This window comes from Neophocaena asiaeorientalis, unplaced genomic scaffold (genome assembly GCF_003031525.2).
Source record: "Neophocaena asiaeorientalis asiaeorientalis breed wild unplaced genomic scaffold, Neophocaena_asiaeorientalis_V1.1 scaffold36, whole genome shotgun sequence".
Taxonomy (NCBI): Eukaryota; Metazoa; Chordata; class Mammalia; order Artiodactyla; family Phocoenidae; genus Neophocaena; species Neophocaena asiaeorientalis.
In genome coordinates, this window is record NW_020174149.1 from 7,682,131 (window position 1) to 7,699,303 (window position 17,173).

Below are 17,173 nucleotides of genomic sequence, written 5' to 3' on the forward strand. Positions count from 1 at the left end.
CCACAGCCGACCTCGCCCGGCCACCGCGCCAGCCTCGGTGGCTGCCCGAAAGGGGGCGGGCGGAGAGGCGGAGCGGGGAGGAGCCGGGCGCGGCGCCGCGCTGTCCCTGGTCGCCGCCCACCCCGTTACACACAGCATGTAAACAGTCCCCGCCGGGAGGAGCCCCGGGACTGGAGGGAACCCGCGTCGCCCGGCCCCGCCGCCTGCCCGAGAGCCCACAGAGCCGCGCGCTGCCCGCCCGGGAGGAGGGCGCCCGAGGAGAGGAGGGCGGGCGGCGAAGGGAGCGCGAGGCGGGCGGCGCGTGAGGAGGCTGAGGGAGCAGCGGGCGCGGCGGGCCAGGATGGATTTCCAGCAGCTGGCTGACGTTGCGGAGAAATGGTGTTCCAACACGCCCTTCGAGCTCATCGCCACCGAGGAGACCGAGCGCAGGATGGATTTCTACGCCGACCCCGGCGTCTCCTTCTACGTGCTGTGTCCGGACAACGGCTGCGGGGACAATTTTGTGAGTGCCTGGGGGAGGGACCGCCGCAGCGCGCGGGAGTGTGGACTCGCAGCCGCTTCCCTGCGCCCGAGCTCCCTTGCCGCGAGGCGGTGGGGCGGGAGGTGGGGGGGCGTAACCGGCTGACCGCGGCGCACCCAGCTGCTCCGCGCTCCGCCGGGGGAGCCCTCGGGCCCGGCCCGTTGGGGTCAGCGCTCCGGGTGCGTCCGGTAGGCGGCAGGCAGGGGCGTCCTTAGGATCCGGGGAGCCGGGCTAGAGAGGGCTGGTTCCGGGACGCGACCCCACGGCTCGAGCGCTGTGCTCGGCTTGGAGCATCTCCGGGGGTGTCTCAGCCTCGCACCAGTGCGGGCCAGGGCGCGCGGACCGGGGCGCACGGACCCTCCCCTCCCACAGGATCCTGAGTCGGGAGCTTCCTACACCCAGGCGTCCCGCCCAGGCGAGGAACCCCGTTACCCTCTAAATACGCAGACACAACTCCTCGAGTTGCCCCCGCCGGGGAGAACCTGCTCCCGTCCCCCTCCCCCATGTTATTCTCGTTGGTGTTTGGACACAAAGCCTCCGTCCACACTAGCGATGCCCCATCTCCTGCACCTTCTTTGCGGAATTACACCTCGGATCTTAAAAACGCACTCGCGCGTGCGCATACACACACAAACACACAGGCACGCCTATCCCCCTTTCCTCTCGTGCTTCCATTGCTTCTCTGTGAGCTTCCAACGAGGTGTTTGGAGCCCGAGAGGTTCTGTCCAGCTGAGGCGGCGGTCTCGGCCCTGCCAAAGCCCTTCGGTTTTTCCAGAAGAGGGGGAATTCCCCCTCCCCACCCCACTCCTCGCCCTGCCCCAGGCTTGGAGGTACCGGGACCTGGAACTGCGGTGTCCAAAACCTCGACTTTGCATCCTGCGCCCACCTGGGATCTTGGCGCTGGTAGTTTAGGAAGGGGATGTAGAGGGCCGGGGAGTTGGGCTGGGAGGTGCAGAGACTGGGCGACGATGGCGCTTCATGAAGTGTTTGTAAGGACGAGGAAAAAATAATGGTCCCCAAATGTAAGATGGAGGCGGCTATGGGCTCAGGTTACCGGCCTGAGTCGCCGGCCTGAGCCTGGAGCTGGCGCTGCTGCCGCCCCTGCGGACGGAGGTGGGGCAGCGCCTCAGCGAGGCCTGGCGCTGGCTCCTCAGGTGGGGTGAGACAAAGCTGGGCTGAGGTCCAAGCTGTCGCGCGCCCCTACCACCCACGGGAAGTTCGAGAAGGAGTTACAGAGACAGCAAGATTGTCTCTCTTGGCCCCAGAGAGATGAAGGCTTCTGTATGACTTGTCGATAAAGCATGCCCCTCCCACCACCTCCACCCCACCCCGCAAAGGTGAACAACCGACCTGGCCCCAGCCCTGCCACACTCTAGAAAAGGGATGGCATTGGGGGACAGCCAGATTTGAGTTCTGGCTGTGTGACTCCGGTCAAATGCATTTTAATGTTTTCAGATGCTCGGTGTACACATCCAAAAAATGGGTGTAATACCAAACCCCCAGGTGATCAAATAGATAAAGCACCTAATAGTCTCCACTGCACAGCAAGGACCCCACAAATTTGGGTCAGAGATCTGGGGTTCCAGAGTTTAGAACTTGTCTCTTTTTTAAGAGCCTCAATTTCTCACCTGTAAAATGAGGTTAATCAGAATGCCTCCATCATAGGTACTTGTGAAGAGCAAGTAAACTATAAATGTATGTAAGAACACTATTAACTAGTTAAAATAAGTAAATTAGTATTGTCAGTGGGAGGTCATTAAAAAGGGATTTACTCCATTGTAAAAGTAAGCTCCAGGGATATAGTGGAAAGGGCATCAGGGTCCAAGTAACTGCAGTGTTAGGGTTTGATTAGGAGTCCCTTCTAGCCCTGGACCTCCTTGGACTGCCAGTGACCTTTCCCCCTCTTTATTGCTCGAGGTGGGACAAGAATCACTCATGGTTCTGGATTTTATGGGGGAGAGTTCCACACAACCTTCCTGCTGGCACTGCAGGAGACATATCCAAAGAGAATAAGTGGGTAGAGAAAAGCAAGGCTGTTCTCTTGCCTTGAATATGTTTATCAAACCATCATTCAGAAACATTAAGTATATCAGGCCTTTTTCAAGGCCACCCATATTATATTTTAAATGTTTTCCCACCTGTATGAGTAAAGTGCTTGAAAGTATTTCTTTTGAAAGCATTCATTCACTGACAATTCAATGAAATAGATAGGGAAGAAAGATAATGGTGGGCGTTGGGGGGGGGAGTAATTCATTGGGTAGACTGGAACTTTTTCAGTTTCTAGAGGCCATAATGGACAAGATGCCAACCACTGGAGTTTTCTTCACCCAAAACATCTCCTCTAATCTGTCCCAGGCCAGACTTGTCAAGTGCTGTTTGCCTCTAGCTAAGGGAACTCAGACATGAAGTAAATGTCCTACCTCTGTTCTTTTCCTTTTCCAAGGAAAATCTGCTAAACATTAGAAGAAATTTGAGATGAAGGGAATGTAATCTGAAGGATTTGTTAACCATAAGAATATTTACATAGCAATTCTCAATTTACAGGGTGTCTTTATATCATTCATTCATTCATTCAACAGACATCTGTTGAGGGCTCACTCTGCACTTGGCCAGGGCTACCTAGAATGGGGCCATTCTATTCATCTAAGAGGCAGTGTTGTATAATGGTTAGGGGCACAGGCTCTGGGGTCAGGCTACTTGAGTTTGCACCCCAGCTCCCCACATCTAACTTTGAGCCTTGGGGGAAGTTATTTAACCCCTCTCTGACATGATTTCCACATCTGTAAAATAGGGATGATATTAATACCTCCCTAGCAGACTTGTTTGGGAAAAGTGCCTAAAGTGGGGCTGATGATATTAGTGGCTCTGGCAGGGTCTCTGCACAGCAGTCCCTCTGGATCTATTTAAAATATAATCCAAGTCATGTTCTCACCACTCCCTACCTCTCCTAAACTGACTTCCCATTATTCAATAAAACCTAAGCTTTCTTGGCTTCAAGTCCCCACATGATTTGTCTCCTGCCACCTCTATGACCTCATCCTGGACCGTGCTTCCCCCTTGCTTACTGTGTTCCTGCCACACTGGCCTTTCTGGTCTTCAGACAAGCCAAGCTCATTCCTGCCTCAGGGCCTTTACGTTTGCTGTTCCCTCTGCCTGAAATACTCTTCCCCCACATCTTTCCATGGCCAGCTCCTTTTTGCCATTGTGGCCTGGGAGAAACCTTCCTGACCACATACTCCCTCCCTCACCCTTTTATTCTTATCATAGCGCTCATCAGCACTTGATAGTCCACTGTTTATTTTCTGCCTGCCCCACTAGTCTGTAAGCTTCATGAGAGCTTGTCTTATCACTGTATTGCAGCGCTTGGAACAGTGTCAGTGTCAAACATGTGATAGGCGTTCAATCCATGTTTGTAAGAATGAATGACTAACAGTCTAGTGTAGAAGATAGATGTTAAATTTCAAGAGTGACAGCTTCAAAGACAACTACCACTTAAGTGCAGTTTACTGTGTGTCAGACTTTGCATATATGAACTCATTTGATCTTAGTAATCTCACAAACTACTCTGTAATCACCTCCACTTTACAGATGAGAAAAGTGAAGCCCAGCAAGGTTTACTAACTTTCCCACAGCTGATAGATGGTAGAGCAACTTGAACTATATAGCTATATAGTGATTATATAGCACCACAGGAGTGACAACAGGGGACCCAATTCAGACTGTGGGTTCCAGGGCTACTTCTTACTGAGCCTCACAAATATTCTCTAAGGTGGGTATTATTATATCCCCATTTTATAGGTGAGGAAACCGAGGCTAATGAGTTTAAGGGACTCATCCAGGACTATGCCACTAAGAAGGAAGAGAGCCAGGACTTGAGCCAAAGCCCAGAGGGCTGTGCCTTCTGCCATGCAGACTGTACCCCAGGCAGCATCAGGCTGGGGGCTCCAGAGGCCTAGGAACAAGGACTTCTTTTTGTCTGCCCTCTCTTTGGCAGCTCCTGGGTCCCTTGTGCACTCCTTCCCCTTCTTGCTTCACAGGCCATCCTGTCCTTGCAGTCCGTTTCCAAACTGCTGTCCTGATTCAGGTCTTTCTCCATGGACGGCCAGGGAGTTCAGGTCCCGGGATGAAACGTTGCCAGTGCCTTGTGTGTGCTGGGAGTTGAGGGACGCAGCTACTGTGCCTGGCTCTTCAGGTGTCATGGGGAAGTGGCCGACAGCTCACACAGGCAGTGTGCTCCCCTCTTCTGCCAGCTCAGAAGGTCCTGAGAGCTCGGTCAGGCTTGAGGAATGGAGTGTTGGCAGCCACTAACATGCCAGCCAGACAGAGGGGCACGTGCTCCTGGGCATGGCAGCACCAGCTGTTTCCCTTTTCGCCCAGGCCAGGAGAAAGGAGCTCTCAAAGTGCACTGCCCGGCCCCTCCCTGGTGCCTGGGCACTGCCGACAAGGAGGGGGGTGCTCCCTTACTGTCCACGACATGTTTGGGTCCACAGTTTTGTAGAGTTTCATCCCTCCTCAATGCAAAAACAAAGGTAGCAGTTGTCATAGTATTGAAGAAAAATGTTTTATTTATAGAGGGACTGTGTGATTTAATTTTATATGTGTGCCTATGCCTATGTCTTTCTCTCTCCGTTTTCGTCCTAGGCATGTCTCTATTCTTAACTATGTGACTAAATAACAACCTTTTCATTTTGGAGAAAGAAAATACAACTTGTTTGAATGAGATCGCATCATGTTTACATGGTGGTATAGTGGAAAGAAGGCACTTTCTTGTTAAATTTAAACTCTATTCTCAGTTTCCTCTTCTGTCAAATGGGGATAATCATACCTATATCACATTATTATTTACAGATTAAACGAGCAATAGTGGTAGGCTGTAATGCCTTCCACAGTGGCCATGCATTATTCATACAGAGAGATTATTTCAGGGAAACAGATATGCCCTTCATCATTCATGGGTGGGGATCCTGAGAGTAAAATTCTGCTAATATAAGTTCAAACAGGAGGGAATAAGCACTCATTGGGCCCCTGCCCAATGAGAGGCAGGGTTATCTACAGATTATCTCATGGAATGTTTATATCCACCCCGTGGGTATTATTATTTTCTGCGACCTACAAAGGAAGGAGCTGAGGCTCAGGCTGAAGGCATGACACCTCTCTTGACATCCTGGCTTTGCCTGTTGCTTCCTGTGTGACCACAGACAAGTTGCTTAACCTTTCTGAGCCTCAGTTTCCTCCTTGGTAAAACAGAGCAGTGTTTGACACCAAGAGCAGGTGGTAGGTGTGGCCAGCCATGCTCTTCTCTGGGCAGAAATACGTTGGCTGGCATGAGATGGCTTGTAGCTCTTACCCTCTTATACCATCTCTTCTGTGGAGAGCAGTCAGTTTTGTGTTAAGCTGCACCAACTTGAAATGCACTCCCCAGTACTGCTGACAGCAGAAAACCCATGCAGTGAGAGTGAGGCCCTTGGCAGTGGCCCTTTGACACAGATAACTGAGTCCTGGGAGGACAACGGGCGTGTTCTTAGCTCCCCTGCCACCCCCAGCCCTGCCTAAGCACCAGGAAGTCAAGCGCCATCCCCACGAGTGCTAGAACAGTAGGAGCACACAGATTATCAATAAGATGTTTGTGGGATTGAATTACCTCGATGATCTAATTCCATTTTGGGGTAAGCTGGATGTTCTCATCTATACTACAGAAAACAGAAAGGCGCTCATTTTCCTGTTTGCAGATGACATTGTTATAATGTCTTAAGCTGGGTGAGCTTTGATAATAAACTCTGACCCAACTTAGTAACAGAAAGAACGGCCGCAGATGGTGTGTGCTGAAACCAGAGTTCTCACTGGGATTTTCAACTCTAAATGAGCAGGAATCTATAGGCTGCTCAAGGTAGGTACGAGGCGGGCCACTTCACTGCAACCCATGCCATCCTGAAAATTCGAGGTGGTTTTAGTCAGTAATGGCATTTAGATTTTTTTTGATGTAACGCCCACCCTCAAATATGTAGTTAGTCAAAGTTCCATTCTGGTTCTCGTTCTCAGATTGCGGTCCCAGAACCAGCAGCAGAAGCATTACCTGGGAACTTGTTGGAAATGCAAATTCTCAGCCCCATCCCCCATCAGAAACTCTGGGGTGAGACCCAACAATTGTGTTTTAATAAGCCTCCAGGTGATTGTGATGCAAGCTAAAGCTTAAGAACCACCGCTTTCCCCTCCTCTGCGAAGCCTTTTCTTGGCATTTCCCCTATTATAATAGTCCAGGTCTGCGATCTGCCTCGGCTCTAACTACCCTATTGGAAATTCAGTACATTCTGTCCTCAGATTTATATTTGCCAGGGAATGACATTGTTCAAAGCCATAGGTTCTCTGACTCCCTGCTATAGTTTTTTCGTGGCCAAAGTGGGTGTTTGGTTACATATGCTTGATATTTTCCAAGTCCAAGGCCTTGTAGCCACGCCCTGTGGTGCGGGACTGTGGGTCTTCAAGTGCCCATTTGTCTTTGTACAAGACTAGACCCCAGATCCTGCTCTCAGTAGCTTCAGCCCAGCCACCGCATTGCTCTCTCTGCCTTCCCTTGGTTTTGGAATGGGCCTCTCTATTTTCCTAAGAGGTAACCCTCCTGTCCCTAGTCCCTTTCCTGTTAGTTCTGAAGAGCTGGTCTGTTTTAAATGTGGGCACTGCCTCGGGGCACTGATGGCATGTCTTTCTTTGCACAGCATAGGCCTCTGGAAAGCAGTGGAGGCAAATCTGTGCCCCATCCGTGGCAAGTGCCAGGCTTGTCTACTGGCACTGTTGGTCCTAAGCTCACTTGGTTTTACATTCTTCTTCTTCTGTTGTTTCCCCTTTGTCTTTATGTTCTCAACTGCAGACTTAATTTTCAGTTCATCTTATCTTGTATGCCGACTGTCTTGATTAATTTTAGAAGGGGACAGTTTCAATGAATAAAACTGAATACCTTTTATTATGAGATACAGTGGACGTGAAACAATTAACGTTTAGCAAGTGATGTCTTTTAAGCGGCCGTGGACACCTGGGCCTGTCTTATTCCAAATCCCCTGCTCCCTCACGTTATCATTTGGGCAGGGCTTCAGTTAAAACTCTTTTTTAAGCCGCAAAACCAACACTACTGGGAATTCAGGATGAGTTAGCCACGGGAAGGAGATTTAGGCACACTGGACATAAGGCCCTTTGGCAGGTGTTAAGTCTTTCTTCTCCAATATGTTCGTAAATCAACAACTCCAAAAGTGGAGTAATGAAAATTGTGGCATGAATAATCTCCTCATGAGGCTATAGATGCCCTAGAAACACTCAAACTGAATAAACTGATTACCAAGCAGTGGTGGATACTCTGTGATTCTGTTATTGTTTGAGTGATATACTTTCCTTAGTTTACTTCGTAATTTGAAGTACTTTTTTTAAAACATGTAGTTAAAAAATAGCCATGCAAGGTTTTCATAGATACACCTGCTTCTGAATGAACTATATCCCAAGTTGCCTTGGATAGCGTTCTCAGTGAAGTCACATAGGGTGTCTGATTTAGCCTTGTGGCAGATGGAAACCCCTCCCCCCAATCCTCCTGCAGATGCAAAAGGGGACATAGGCGACTTACATCCACCATTTATTGAATATCTACTATTTACCAGCCAGGCACTGTGCCAGGCACTAAATAAACATTTTACTTTTTCTCTAACCTTCACAACAAGTCTAGGGAGGGCAGGCTTAAAATTTTCCATCGTGTGGTGCTAGGTGTTAACCCCATCTCTAACTTGGATAAGAATTTGAAATATGCTTGAACTTTTTAAAATTTGAGTTTGAAAATGGGTGCTGAGCTGAACTTATATAAAGTGGGACTTTATTATTGGTCTTGCAGAATCCCCACTAATTAAGAATCAAGTGCAGTAACGGATATAAAAGCGCTTTGTACTATTATGTTTTTGTACAATGCAAGAGACTATTATATAAATGGCATTTCAGAGGCTCAACAACTTTAAGGGCCTCTAATTAATAGGGAATCGTGTTTGAGCTATTCTCTAAGGTTGGAGAAGCTAGAAGTTATCTTTATTAGGTCAAGGCGATAGCTACTCTAGAAGTCTGCTGGAATTAGAGCAGCACGTGTCGGAAATGGACCTTCACATCTATGAAACACAGATAATTGGGTGGTAAAGATGGCATATTAGCACCTTGTTATTCTCTCTTGGATCTGAGAAGTGTTTTAAGTTCTTTCTAGTTCCTGGAGATCCTGCAGTGAGAGAGAAGGAAGTGAAATATGTTTATTGAGTGTTGGGCATATGACTTTCTGGGGTGATGCTCTAATCATTTGTATTAATAGGAGGGGGCAAGTGCTTGACATGGACCATTTCTCCAAATTGATCTTGTCTCTTGCTGCCTAGTCCCTACTCCTTGCTCTCATCTGCCAAATATCTTCCTCTCCTCTACACTTCTTTCACCAACGTTGAGCTGTCATTGCTCAGGCCCCTCTAAACAGTGATTCTTGGTACCTGACTGATACCCCGATGTCATCCTGGTAGCTCAGTGCCCCCTCCATTGCTCAGATATGCAGGGGCCTTCTGCATCTACATCTCTCAAGCCTGTTTCTTGAACTTATTCCAGATCCTTGAACATTTATGGGAGAAACTAGCCTAGTCTTAAAGATGTGCTAAAATGGATATCCTCATTTGGGGAAAAAATACCCCACTTGTCTAGCCCTAAGAAAAAATAAAACCTAAATCAGTCTCCTCTTGGCGCGTGTTAACATTGCAAAGTGTTGCTTGGGTACGACGATGCCCTCTTAAAGCATTTTAAGGGAAGGTGAGCTTTCAGAAAGCCTTTGTTTCCTGGTGACTTAGTGATGACTTTTCTGTGTGTTCTCCTGAATTCATTTCATCTTGAAGTAAATTTATCATCACAGGCTAATCTGGGTAAAGAATATCTCGAAGTAAGCAGTTACAAACCATGCCTAATTAATCCTTCAGCCAGCGCTGAAGGCAAAGGTAAGGATTACACAGGCTCTCGGTTTCTCCTTCCTCCTGTTTTAAAACCCCCCGTAGCTGGCACCAGAAGAGGGGCGGTGGAAATCATGGGTGGGGGAATATTGATCCCAATGCCGCTTTTACTGCGTATGAGCAGATCTGATGGAAAATTGAGCAGGTGAGATTATGGACCAGAAGCATGGGGGTTTTCTGCAGGGTATGCATTTTCTGATCTCCTTCAGTGCAAACAAATCAAGGATGACTCTATGGATTTTACTCTGGAATGGAGGCCTTCTTCGAATTCACGTAATTAAAGAAAAAAAAATCTTCTTGGCTTTGTTTATTTCAAACTGAGTATAATAACTGTGTGTCTTTGTTTTCTCCTTTCCCTTGCCGGCGGGCATGTAGCACGTGTGGAGTGAGAGCGAGGACTGCCTGCCTTTTTTGCAGCTAGCACAGGATTATATCTCCTCCTGCGGCAAGAAGACGCTCCATGAAGTCTTGGAAAAAGTCTTCAAGTCTTTCAGACCTGTAGGTGCCTGCTTGGCTTCTAAAGCCATCTTGTTGTCTCCAGTGATTGTGCTTTGAATGACATGGATTGTGGGGAAAGTAGGCAAAACCTGGGGTGACTAATTGTTTTTCTCTTGTCTGCCCTGTGGCTTAAAGATAGCAGCTAGTGGAGGGAGGCTGAGGGCGGAGAGGGAGGGGGAAACGGGATGCGACACAGCTGTTTGTTGCAGGGATGATGGTTATTTCTAGCATCACTTGAGTTAAGAATCTCTGATTGGGTGGGAAGCAAACAGAGCCTTTATGAGACCACTGAGTATTCTGGTTCTCATCCAGTAGACTTAAAACCAGAATGCTTGGAAGTGCTATGGAGGTTCTCTTATGATAGGAAATTGCCAGAAGGCTATATAAAGGATGTACCTCCATGTTGATGGATATAGAGAAGGAGGAAATTGGATAGTTGTTCTGTTCTTTTCTCTTTTTATGAAGTCTCTTATAGAGAGCTTGCTTTCCCCCAACCCCCTTAGGATTTAGGAACCTGTATGTCTGTGGTTAGCTGACAGTTTGTTTCATTATAGCTGAAAAACGTGTAAAATGAATACTCACCCCTAATTTGAAGACTGCTTCTCTCTTTATTTTTATTGGAAGAGAAAGTCAGATTACGTGACATTTGCCCCAAGTTCAATTCCCTGCCCACCATAAATACTCTACATGCTCAGTGTTATTTGCTCTAGGATTTCTTTTTTTTTTTTTTTTTTCTTTTTTCAAATCTTTTAAAGTAGTATCTACTTCTTTCCTGGAATTTTCAAACTTGTCTTCTGTTTCTCTGAACATGGTAGGCTTGGCTGCATAAGAGACTGTCAGATATTCCAGTATTTCAAGGTTTGGGAGTCCGTTTTGTCAGCTTTTGTTACCACTGGTTCCCCGTCCTGGTATCTTGTTTCTTTGCATGTTGGATTATCTCTGCGTGCTTGAATATTTGTATTTGAAAATTTATATATAGGGGTATGTTGAGGCCTAAGATGATGGTACTTTCCTCCAGAGAGGATTTTTATTTGCTTCTGCCAGGGCTGGAGGGGCCCTGTCAGTCAGAGACCACCCTCAATCAGGTTGAGACCTGTGGTTCTTGGAACTCTCCAGGTGATGGACAGTCAGGTTGCAGGCCTGGTTTATTCTGGTTCATCCTTGTTCCGAGAGCAGCCTCAGTCTGTTCAGGCTGATATTACAAAATACCATAGACTAGGTGGCTTATAAACAAAAATTTATTTCTCATTGTTCTAGAGACTGGAAGTCTGAGATTAGAGTGCCAGCAGATCTGGTATCTAGTGAAGGCCCACTTCCTAGACAGATGGCCATCTTTTCACTTGAACTTCACATGGTGGAAGGAGACAGAGAGAGCCCCAGGGCCTCTTTTATAAGGGCACTAGGCCACTTATGAGGGCTCTAGCTTCATGACCTAATCACCTCTCATAGGGCCCACCTTCTAATACCATCACCTCGAAGGTCAGGATTTCAACATATGAATTTGGAGGGGGGAACACAAATACTCAGACCATAGCATAGGGGTCCTAGCCTAAAGTGACAATGGTTTATAACAGTTTGCTCCTTTGAAAGGCCCTGGGTTTGACTTTGGTCTCCCTAGCTCTTAGAGTAGGCCAAGGATGCAGTAGAAGTTTCTTCCAGGTCAGCAGATGTCCTTAGGACAAAAGCAGCTTTTTATGATAGGTTTACCCCTCTGGGTGCTAATTCTCAAGATATTTAAGAAGGCATTTTTCATATTGAATCTAGATTTTTTAGGTCTCTTTGCAGGAGTTTGTCCTGATCACTATCACTTAGTCCATCATTATAAAAAGTGGAATTTCAAGTGGCTTTCGTCACTTTATCTGATTTGTATCATTTGTCCAACCATTTCTTTTTGTTGTTGTTGTTTGTTAATTTTCTAAGCCTGTTTGGCTTATTCAAAATAGATTTTTGACTTAAAGATACTGGTCTATCCCACTTCCACTCATTCAAGATGTATTTACTGAGTACCCAGTAGGCACTTGGCACTCTTTACTGCTCTGTTCCTAGCAGTTGAACCAGACAGATGAAAATCTTAGACCTCACAGAGCTTGTATTCTAGTGGCAGAGAGATAAGACAAATAAGTACAACATAAGATAAATGAGTACAACACATAATGTGTTAGTGACAAGTGCTGAGGAGAAAAAAACATGAGTCAGGGAAACGGGGTGAGAAGTGTCAGAGGCACTGACAGTTTTGACTAGGGGAGCAGGGAAGGCTTCACTGAGAAGGTAATGTGAGTAAAACTTGAGGTGAGATGTGAGCCATGAGGAGAGCTACAGGAAGAGCTTTCCAAGTAGAGAGAACAGCAAATACGACCACAGAGGGAGAGAAAACTAGTGTTCAGAGAACAAGGAGGGGCTGGTATGGCCTGAGTTGGCGGGGAGGGGAGGAACATCGAGATGAATCCGAGGAACCTCAGGGGCTTGCAGGTCACAGAAGGACTTGGGCTTGTACTCCCGTGTGCTGGGGAGCCGCTGGAGGGGTTTAAGCACAAGAGGGATCTGCTGAGTAGAGAACAGGCTGTGAGGTGGGGGTGGGAGCAGGGAGCCCAGTGAGGAGGCTGTTGCTTTCATCCAGGTGAGGCCATCCGTCTTGGACCAGGATGGTCACAGTGAAGGTGGAAGAAAGGGGCCGGATTCTGGAGATACCTTGAAAGTAGACCCAACCGGACTTGCTGATGGGTTGGAAGTGTGGTGTGGGAAAAAGAAGACATGGATGACTCCAGAGGTCCTCATCTACTCAGTGAAGGGAATGGTGTTCCTTGACTGAGATGGATGAGGCTGCAGGAGGAAAGTTTAGGGGTGAGTCTATCAAGAGCTCGGTTATAGACGTGTCAGTGTTTGAAATACCTGTTAGACATCCAACTAGAGATATCAAGGCAAGCAAAATTTTTTTTTAAAAATTGGTTCCCTCAAATCTTAACCCCCCCCCAGACTATCTAATTAGCAAATGATAGTCACTGAGCAGCTGGTTTCCTCAGGGGGGTTCCCCTCATTAGCCTGCCACCTGATTCTCTGTATGTGGCTGTCATCTGTGGGGGCAAGCAACAGACTACCTGCAGAATGGGCTTAACTGCAGAAGGTGAGCTCCCACCAGGACTTCTTTTGCCACCTTGCTTTACCAAGTCTGTGGCTGTATTTCAGCAACCAGGCCGCCACATGTAAATGGAAAAAACTGCAGTCCAAAAAATCCAGATGCATAGCTAAAAGCGATTGACTTGGTTGAATACTTTCTTTCAGATCAAGCTGCTTTGTGTCATGGAGACACACAGATTTCATTTAACGCTGTTGGGCTTCCAGAGTTCATTTCTAAAGCAGAGCCTTCCGCCACAGTGGGCAGGGATGATGCTCCCAAGGTGGGGCCTTTACCTGGCACGGCGCCCCCTTTGGTGGGGAAGCTTTTGCGTGCTGGGCACTCTGGCTGGGTCTTTTTGCCTGCGGGAGAGGCTGGAGGCCTCCTCAGAACTAGTGAGGGTGAAATGCACACAAGCTTTGGGTTTCTCTCAGTCAGGATGTGCCCCAGATGGGATGAGAGGGAGTGTTACAGACCCAGGTGAAGGACTGCTGGAGATCGGTGGGGAAGCTTTTACCCTCTCCCTCTCCACTGAAGAGTGCATTTCTTCCCACTGGTATTTATCTGTTTTATATAAAGGAGCTTCGGATTTAGAAATAAGACCCAGGAAAGGGTCTTACTGCTGTTGTAGCTGAAAGTGTTTGTTGAAGTAACACATACCCAGATGCTACAAGGTTATCACGCAGGTAAGCTTGAGCACCTCATTCCCTGAAAATTTTGGATAATCTGATCAATCTGTGTAGCTCCTTTTTGTTTATAGTTGGGGAAACCACAGAAGGAATATTTTTACCTTCATCTTAGAACAGCCTCATTCATGGCTTGGAATTCTTGTTTTACCTTGGCCAGCCCATTGCCAGCCCCTATGCTGTGTAATCTCTCCAGAAAGATAAGGACCTTTCTGTTGACAGCCTTCTGCGGCCTTTTGGGGCATCAGTCAAGCAGGGTCAATTAACTTTGCTGAAGCCCACGCGTGCCTGCCTGCATGGGCCAAAGAATGGAGTCATCTTCTGGCCATCCTCAGCGATCCTGCCTGCAAGGCTCAGCATGCCACAGTAGCACTCTCTACCTTTGGACATTCCAATTTTGTAGACTGTGTGCTTTTCCTCCCCTTTCTGTTTGCCTTCCCCCCGCCCTTTCTGTTTGCCTTCCCCGCACTGAAATAATCAATATCACAAAGTCCATGCCCTACCAAAGAAATCTGTTATTTGATTTGACAAGAAAAAAATAATTGTTCTTTTTCTTATTCACCATGTTACTCCTCCTCTTTTTTCTCTATCCCTTCATCACATGATCAACAAAATGTATGATCATCTGCTATTTGCCAAAGCACTGCTTTGGAGAGTAAGAGGCAGGGCAGGGTGCCTAGCCCTTGCGCTCAAGGAGCTGGCTTTCTGGTAGGAGACAGAGCCACAAAAACGTACAGGGAAACTCCAGGTTACAAAATTGAGCATTTATTTTGGTCTAGACACTCTGCTAGATACAGTGCAAAGGAGTTCCATTCCCTGCTCTGCTTGCTCCGATCTGCTGGTTCTCTGGGGAAGTGTTTCCTGAGAGGATGTCAGTGAGTGTGCACCGACCGCAGGGTGTTGGTTGTGGTCCCTTTACCTAGTTAGGCAGAATCGGGTTACTACAGTGATGAGGAACCCAAGCTCTGGGGGCAGGCTGCCTGGATTCAAATCCCAGTTCTGTCACTTGCTGGCTGTGTGACCTCAGGCAAGTTACTTGACCTTGCTGTTTCTCAGTTTTTTCATTTGTAAAAGTAGGAAACAAATGATGATAGTTACCTTAGGATTGCTATGAAGATTAAATGACACGATTCTTGTTGGGGACTTAGTGCAGCGCAAGGCACAGAGGATAAGCACTGAGTAAATGCTGGCATTGACACGCACGGGATGGGGACACTTGGCAAAATACTGTTGAGAAGTGAGCTCAGTAATGAAAGCTTTCGTAGGACCCTTAGGTTTTTGATGGAGGAAGTAAACAATTTGCTAAGTGATTTCAACACACGCTTAACAGAAGCATCTGGCTAAGATAAGAGATTTTAAGGGGGCAGTGTTGGGGTATTATTGCCAAAAGTTTATCGACACTGGTTTTGGCAAAATAATAACCATCCATTCAGTACCTGATCCGTACAACTCAGTGGGTTTGAGGCTAGTGCTACAAGGGGGACAAATGGATGCTCCTGTCCCCCAGAGGGACATATGACCAAAGAGCCTCTGGTGACAGGGTTATGGGTGATATTTATTTTCTCTTCTGGATTTTCTAAATTTTCCATGATGTCACAGAAAACATGTATAATCAGGAACTATGTTGTGTTCTTTTTTTAAAAAACTGCCTTATCTACTATGTGTCAGAAGGACTGGGAATATCAGATGTGAGTGGGCTCATCGAGGAACAAAGTGCTGGCAGTGGCTTCGCCAGGAAGGGGGCTTGAAAGGGCGAGATCTGGACAGTGTTGGAGCAGGAGGAGGGCCGGCCAAGAAGAAAGACCAGAAGGGCCCATCTTGGCCCCATAGCCCAGAGAACCTTAGAGATGTCCCTGGGTGGGGCAAGGTGGCTTAGCCCCGGCCTGGCCGGCTCCCAGCCCGTGTTGTTCAGCCTTTGTGCCCCCATCTTTAAAATGGGGGTCATACATGTTTCTCTGCCTCGTGGATGCATGGGGAGCTTCAAAATCAGAACACAGAGGGCTATCAAAGCCCAGCCACCCCACTGAGGTTTGTTTCAATTTCCAGCTCCTAACTGCTGTTAGGAAATGCTTATTGGGTGGATATGTGGCTCCGTGGATGCAGTGGGACAGCTTCCTTCCTGGACTGACCTATATTCTGCTCCGCTCCAGGGGCCGCCTAGCTTCTACCTAGTTTTTTTTTTTCCTTCCTGCTGCAATGTCATATCCAAATGGTACATGTGTGCAAATGACAGTGCTGTCATTGCCATCTGTGAGCAGGAGGGTTTATCCATGTCCTGGCACCAGTAATGGCTTCGGAGACACCTGTCACTAGGCTTGATCAATGCGAATTGGAGAATCGTTGGAGTCCTACTTTTTTTTTGTTTAAGTGGCCCTGGATTGACAGTTGCCAGCCATCACATGATTGAGTTAGATAATGAAATAGTGGTTATGGGTCTAAATGATGCTGGCCATGCCAGTCATTTTTTTCCTCCATGTTTTTATATCTTTTATTTAGTGATGATTAACAGTCCTTCCCCCCCTCCCCCCCCCCCCACTAGAAAACAGTTCACAAAAGAAGAGAGAACTTACCATTTCCAAGTTAGCTGCAAAACCAAAGCTAATCTTTACCTTTCAGTTCTCTCAAAGCTTTACTCTGTTCTCCTGGAGTATTCTCCTCTTACTAGCACTGTGGACATTAGGGTCATGAGGCATCTGTTGCTGTGATGATTTTCTGTGCTGTTTTGGTTGATGTGTTTTTTTCTTTTTTTAATTGGGGTACAGCTGTTTTACAATGTTGTGTTATTTTCCACCGTACAGCGAAGTGAAGTAGAGTTCCCTGTGCTATACAGCAGGTTCTCATTGTTGCTTTGATGGCCCTACCTGGAGTGAGAGCCTGTGCTTCCCTAGGTTTTCTCACTCTGATTGACCCTGGTCCTCTGCCTGGGGTTGCTGTATGACTCCACGTTTTTTTCTCTTGAGAAACAGAGATCCTTCCACCAGAAGAATTCCTTTAATTAAGTCTTACTGGCATGAGCAAGATGGGTTGTTGTTGTTTTTTTTGCCACTAGTGGCTGGAGAGCCAGGGATTATACCCCACAGGAAAACCCTTTGTGACCCAGAAAAAGTTCAATTCTTGCTTCTACTCTTCTAGTCTGGTCAAGAGTCTGGAAGAAGAGAGAGAATCCACTTGTGGGAAGCTGCCCCAGTTGGTCAGAAAGTCTGGTAGGAAAGATTATGCACAAGTGTGGGTTTTAATAAAAACACATTGAATTAACACAAAATTGTAAATAAACTATACTTCAGTAAAAAAATATTAATAAGAAAACAAAAAAAACAGCCCACTACATCCAAAAAAAACCAAAACAAAACCACACACA

The 17,173-nt window shown here is 47.2% G+C and overlaps 1 protein-coding gene across 2 annotated transcripts in view; it reads left to right on the forward strand.

Moving 5' to 3' along the window:
• Positions 1-109: 109 nt before the first annotated feature.
• Positions 110-17,173, forward strand: part of MTURN (maturin, neural progenitor differentiation regulator homolog) — a 29,830-nt gene continuing 12,766 nt past the window's right edge. The window contains exons 1-2 of one of the 2 annotated variants that reach the window (XM_024755027.1): positions 110-502; positions 9,895-10,017. In XM_024755027.1, coding sequence (XP_024610795.1) covers positions 341-502; positions 9,895-10,017 — 285 coding nt within the window. In that variant the 5' untranslated portion in view covers positions 110-340. The remainder of the gene's footprint in view (positions 503-9,894; positions 10,018-17,173) is intronic. The other variant, XR_003004530.1, reaches the window with a different exon arrangement.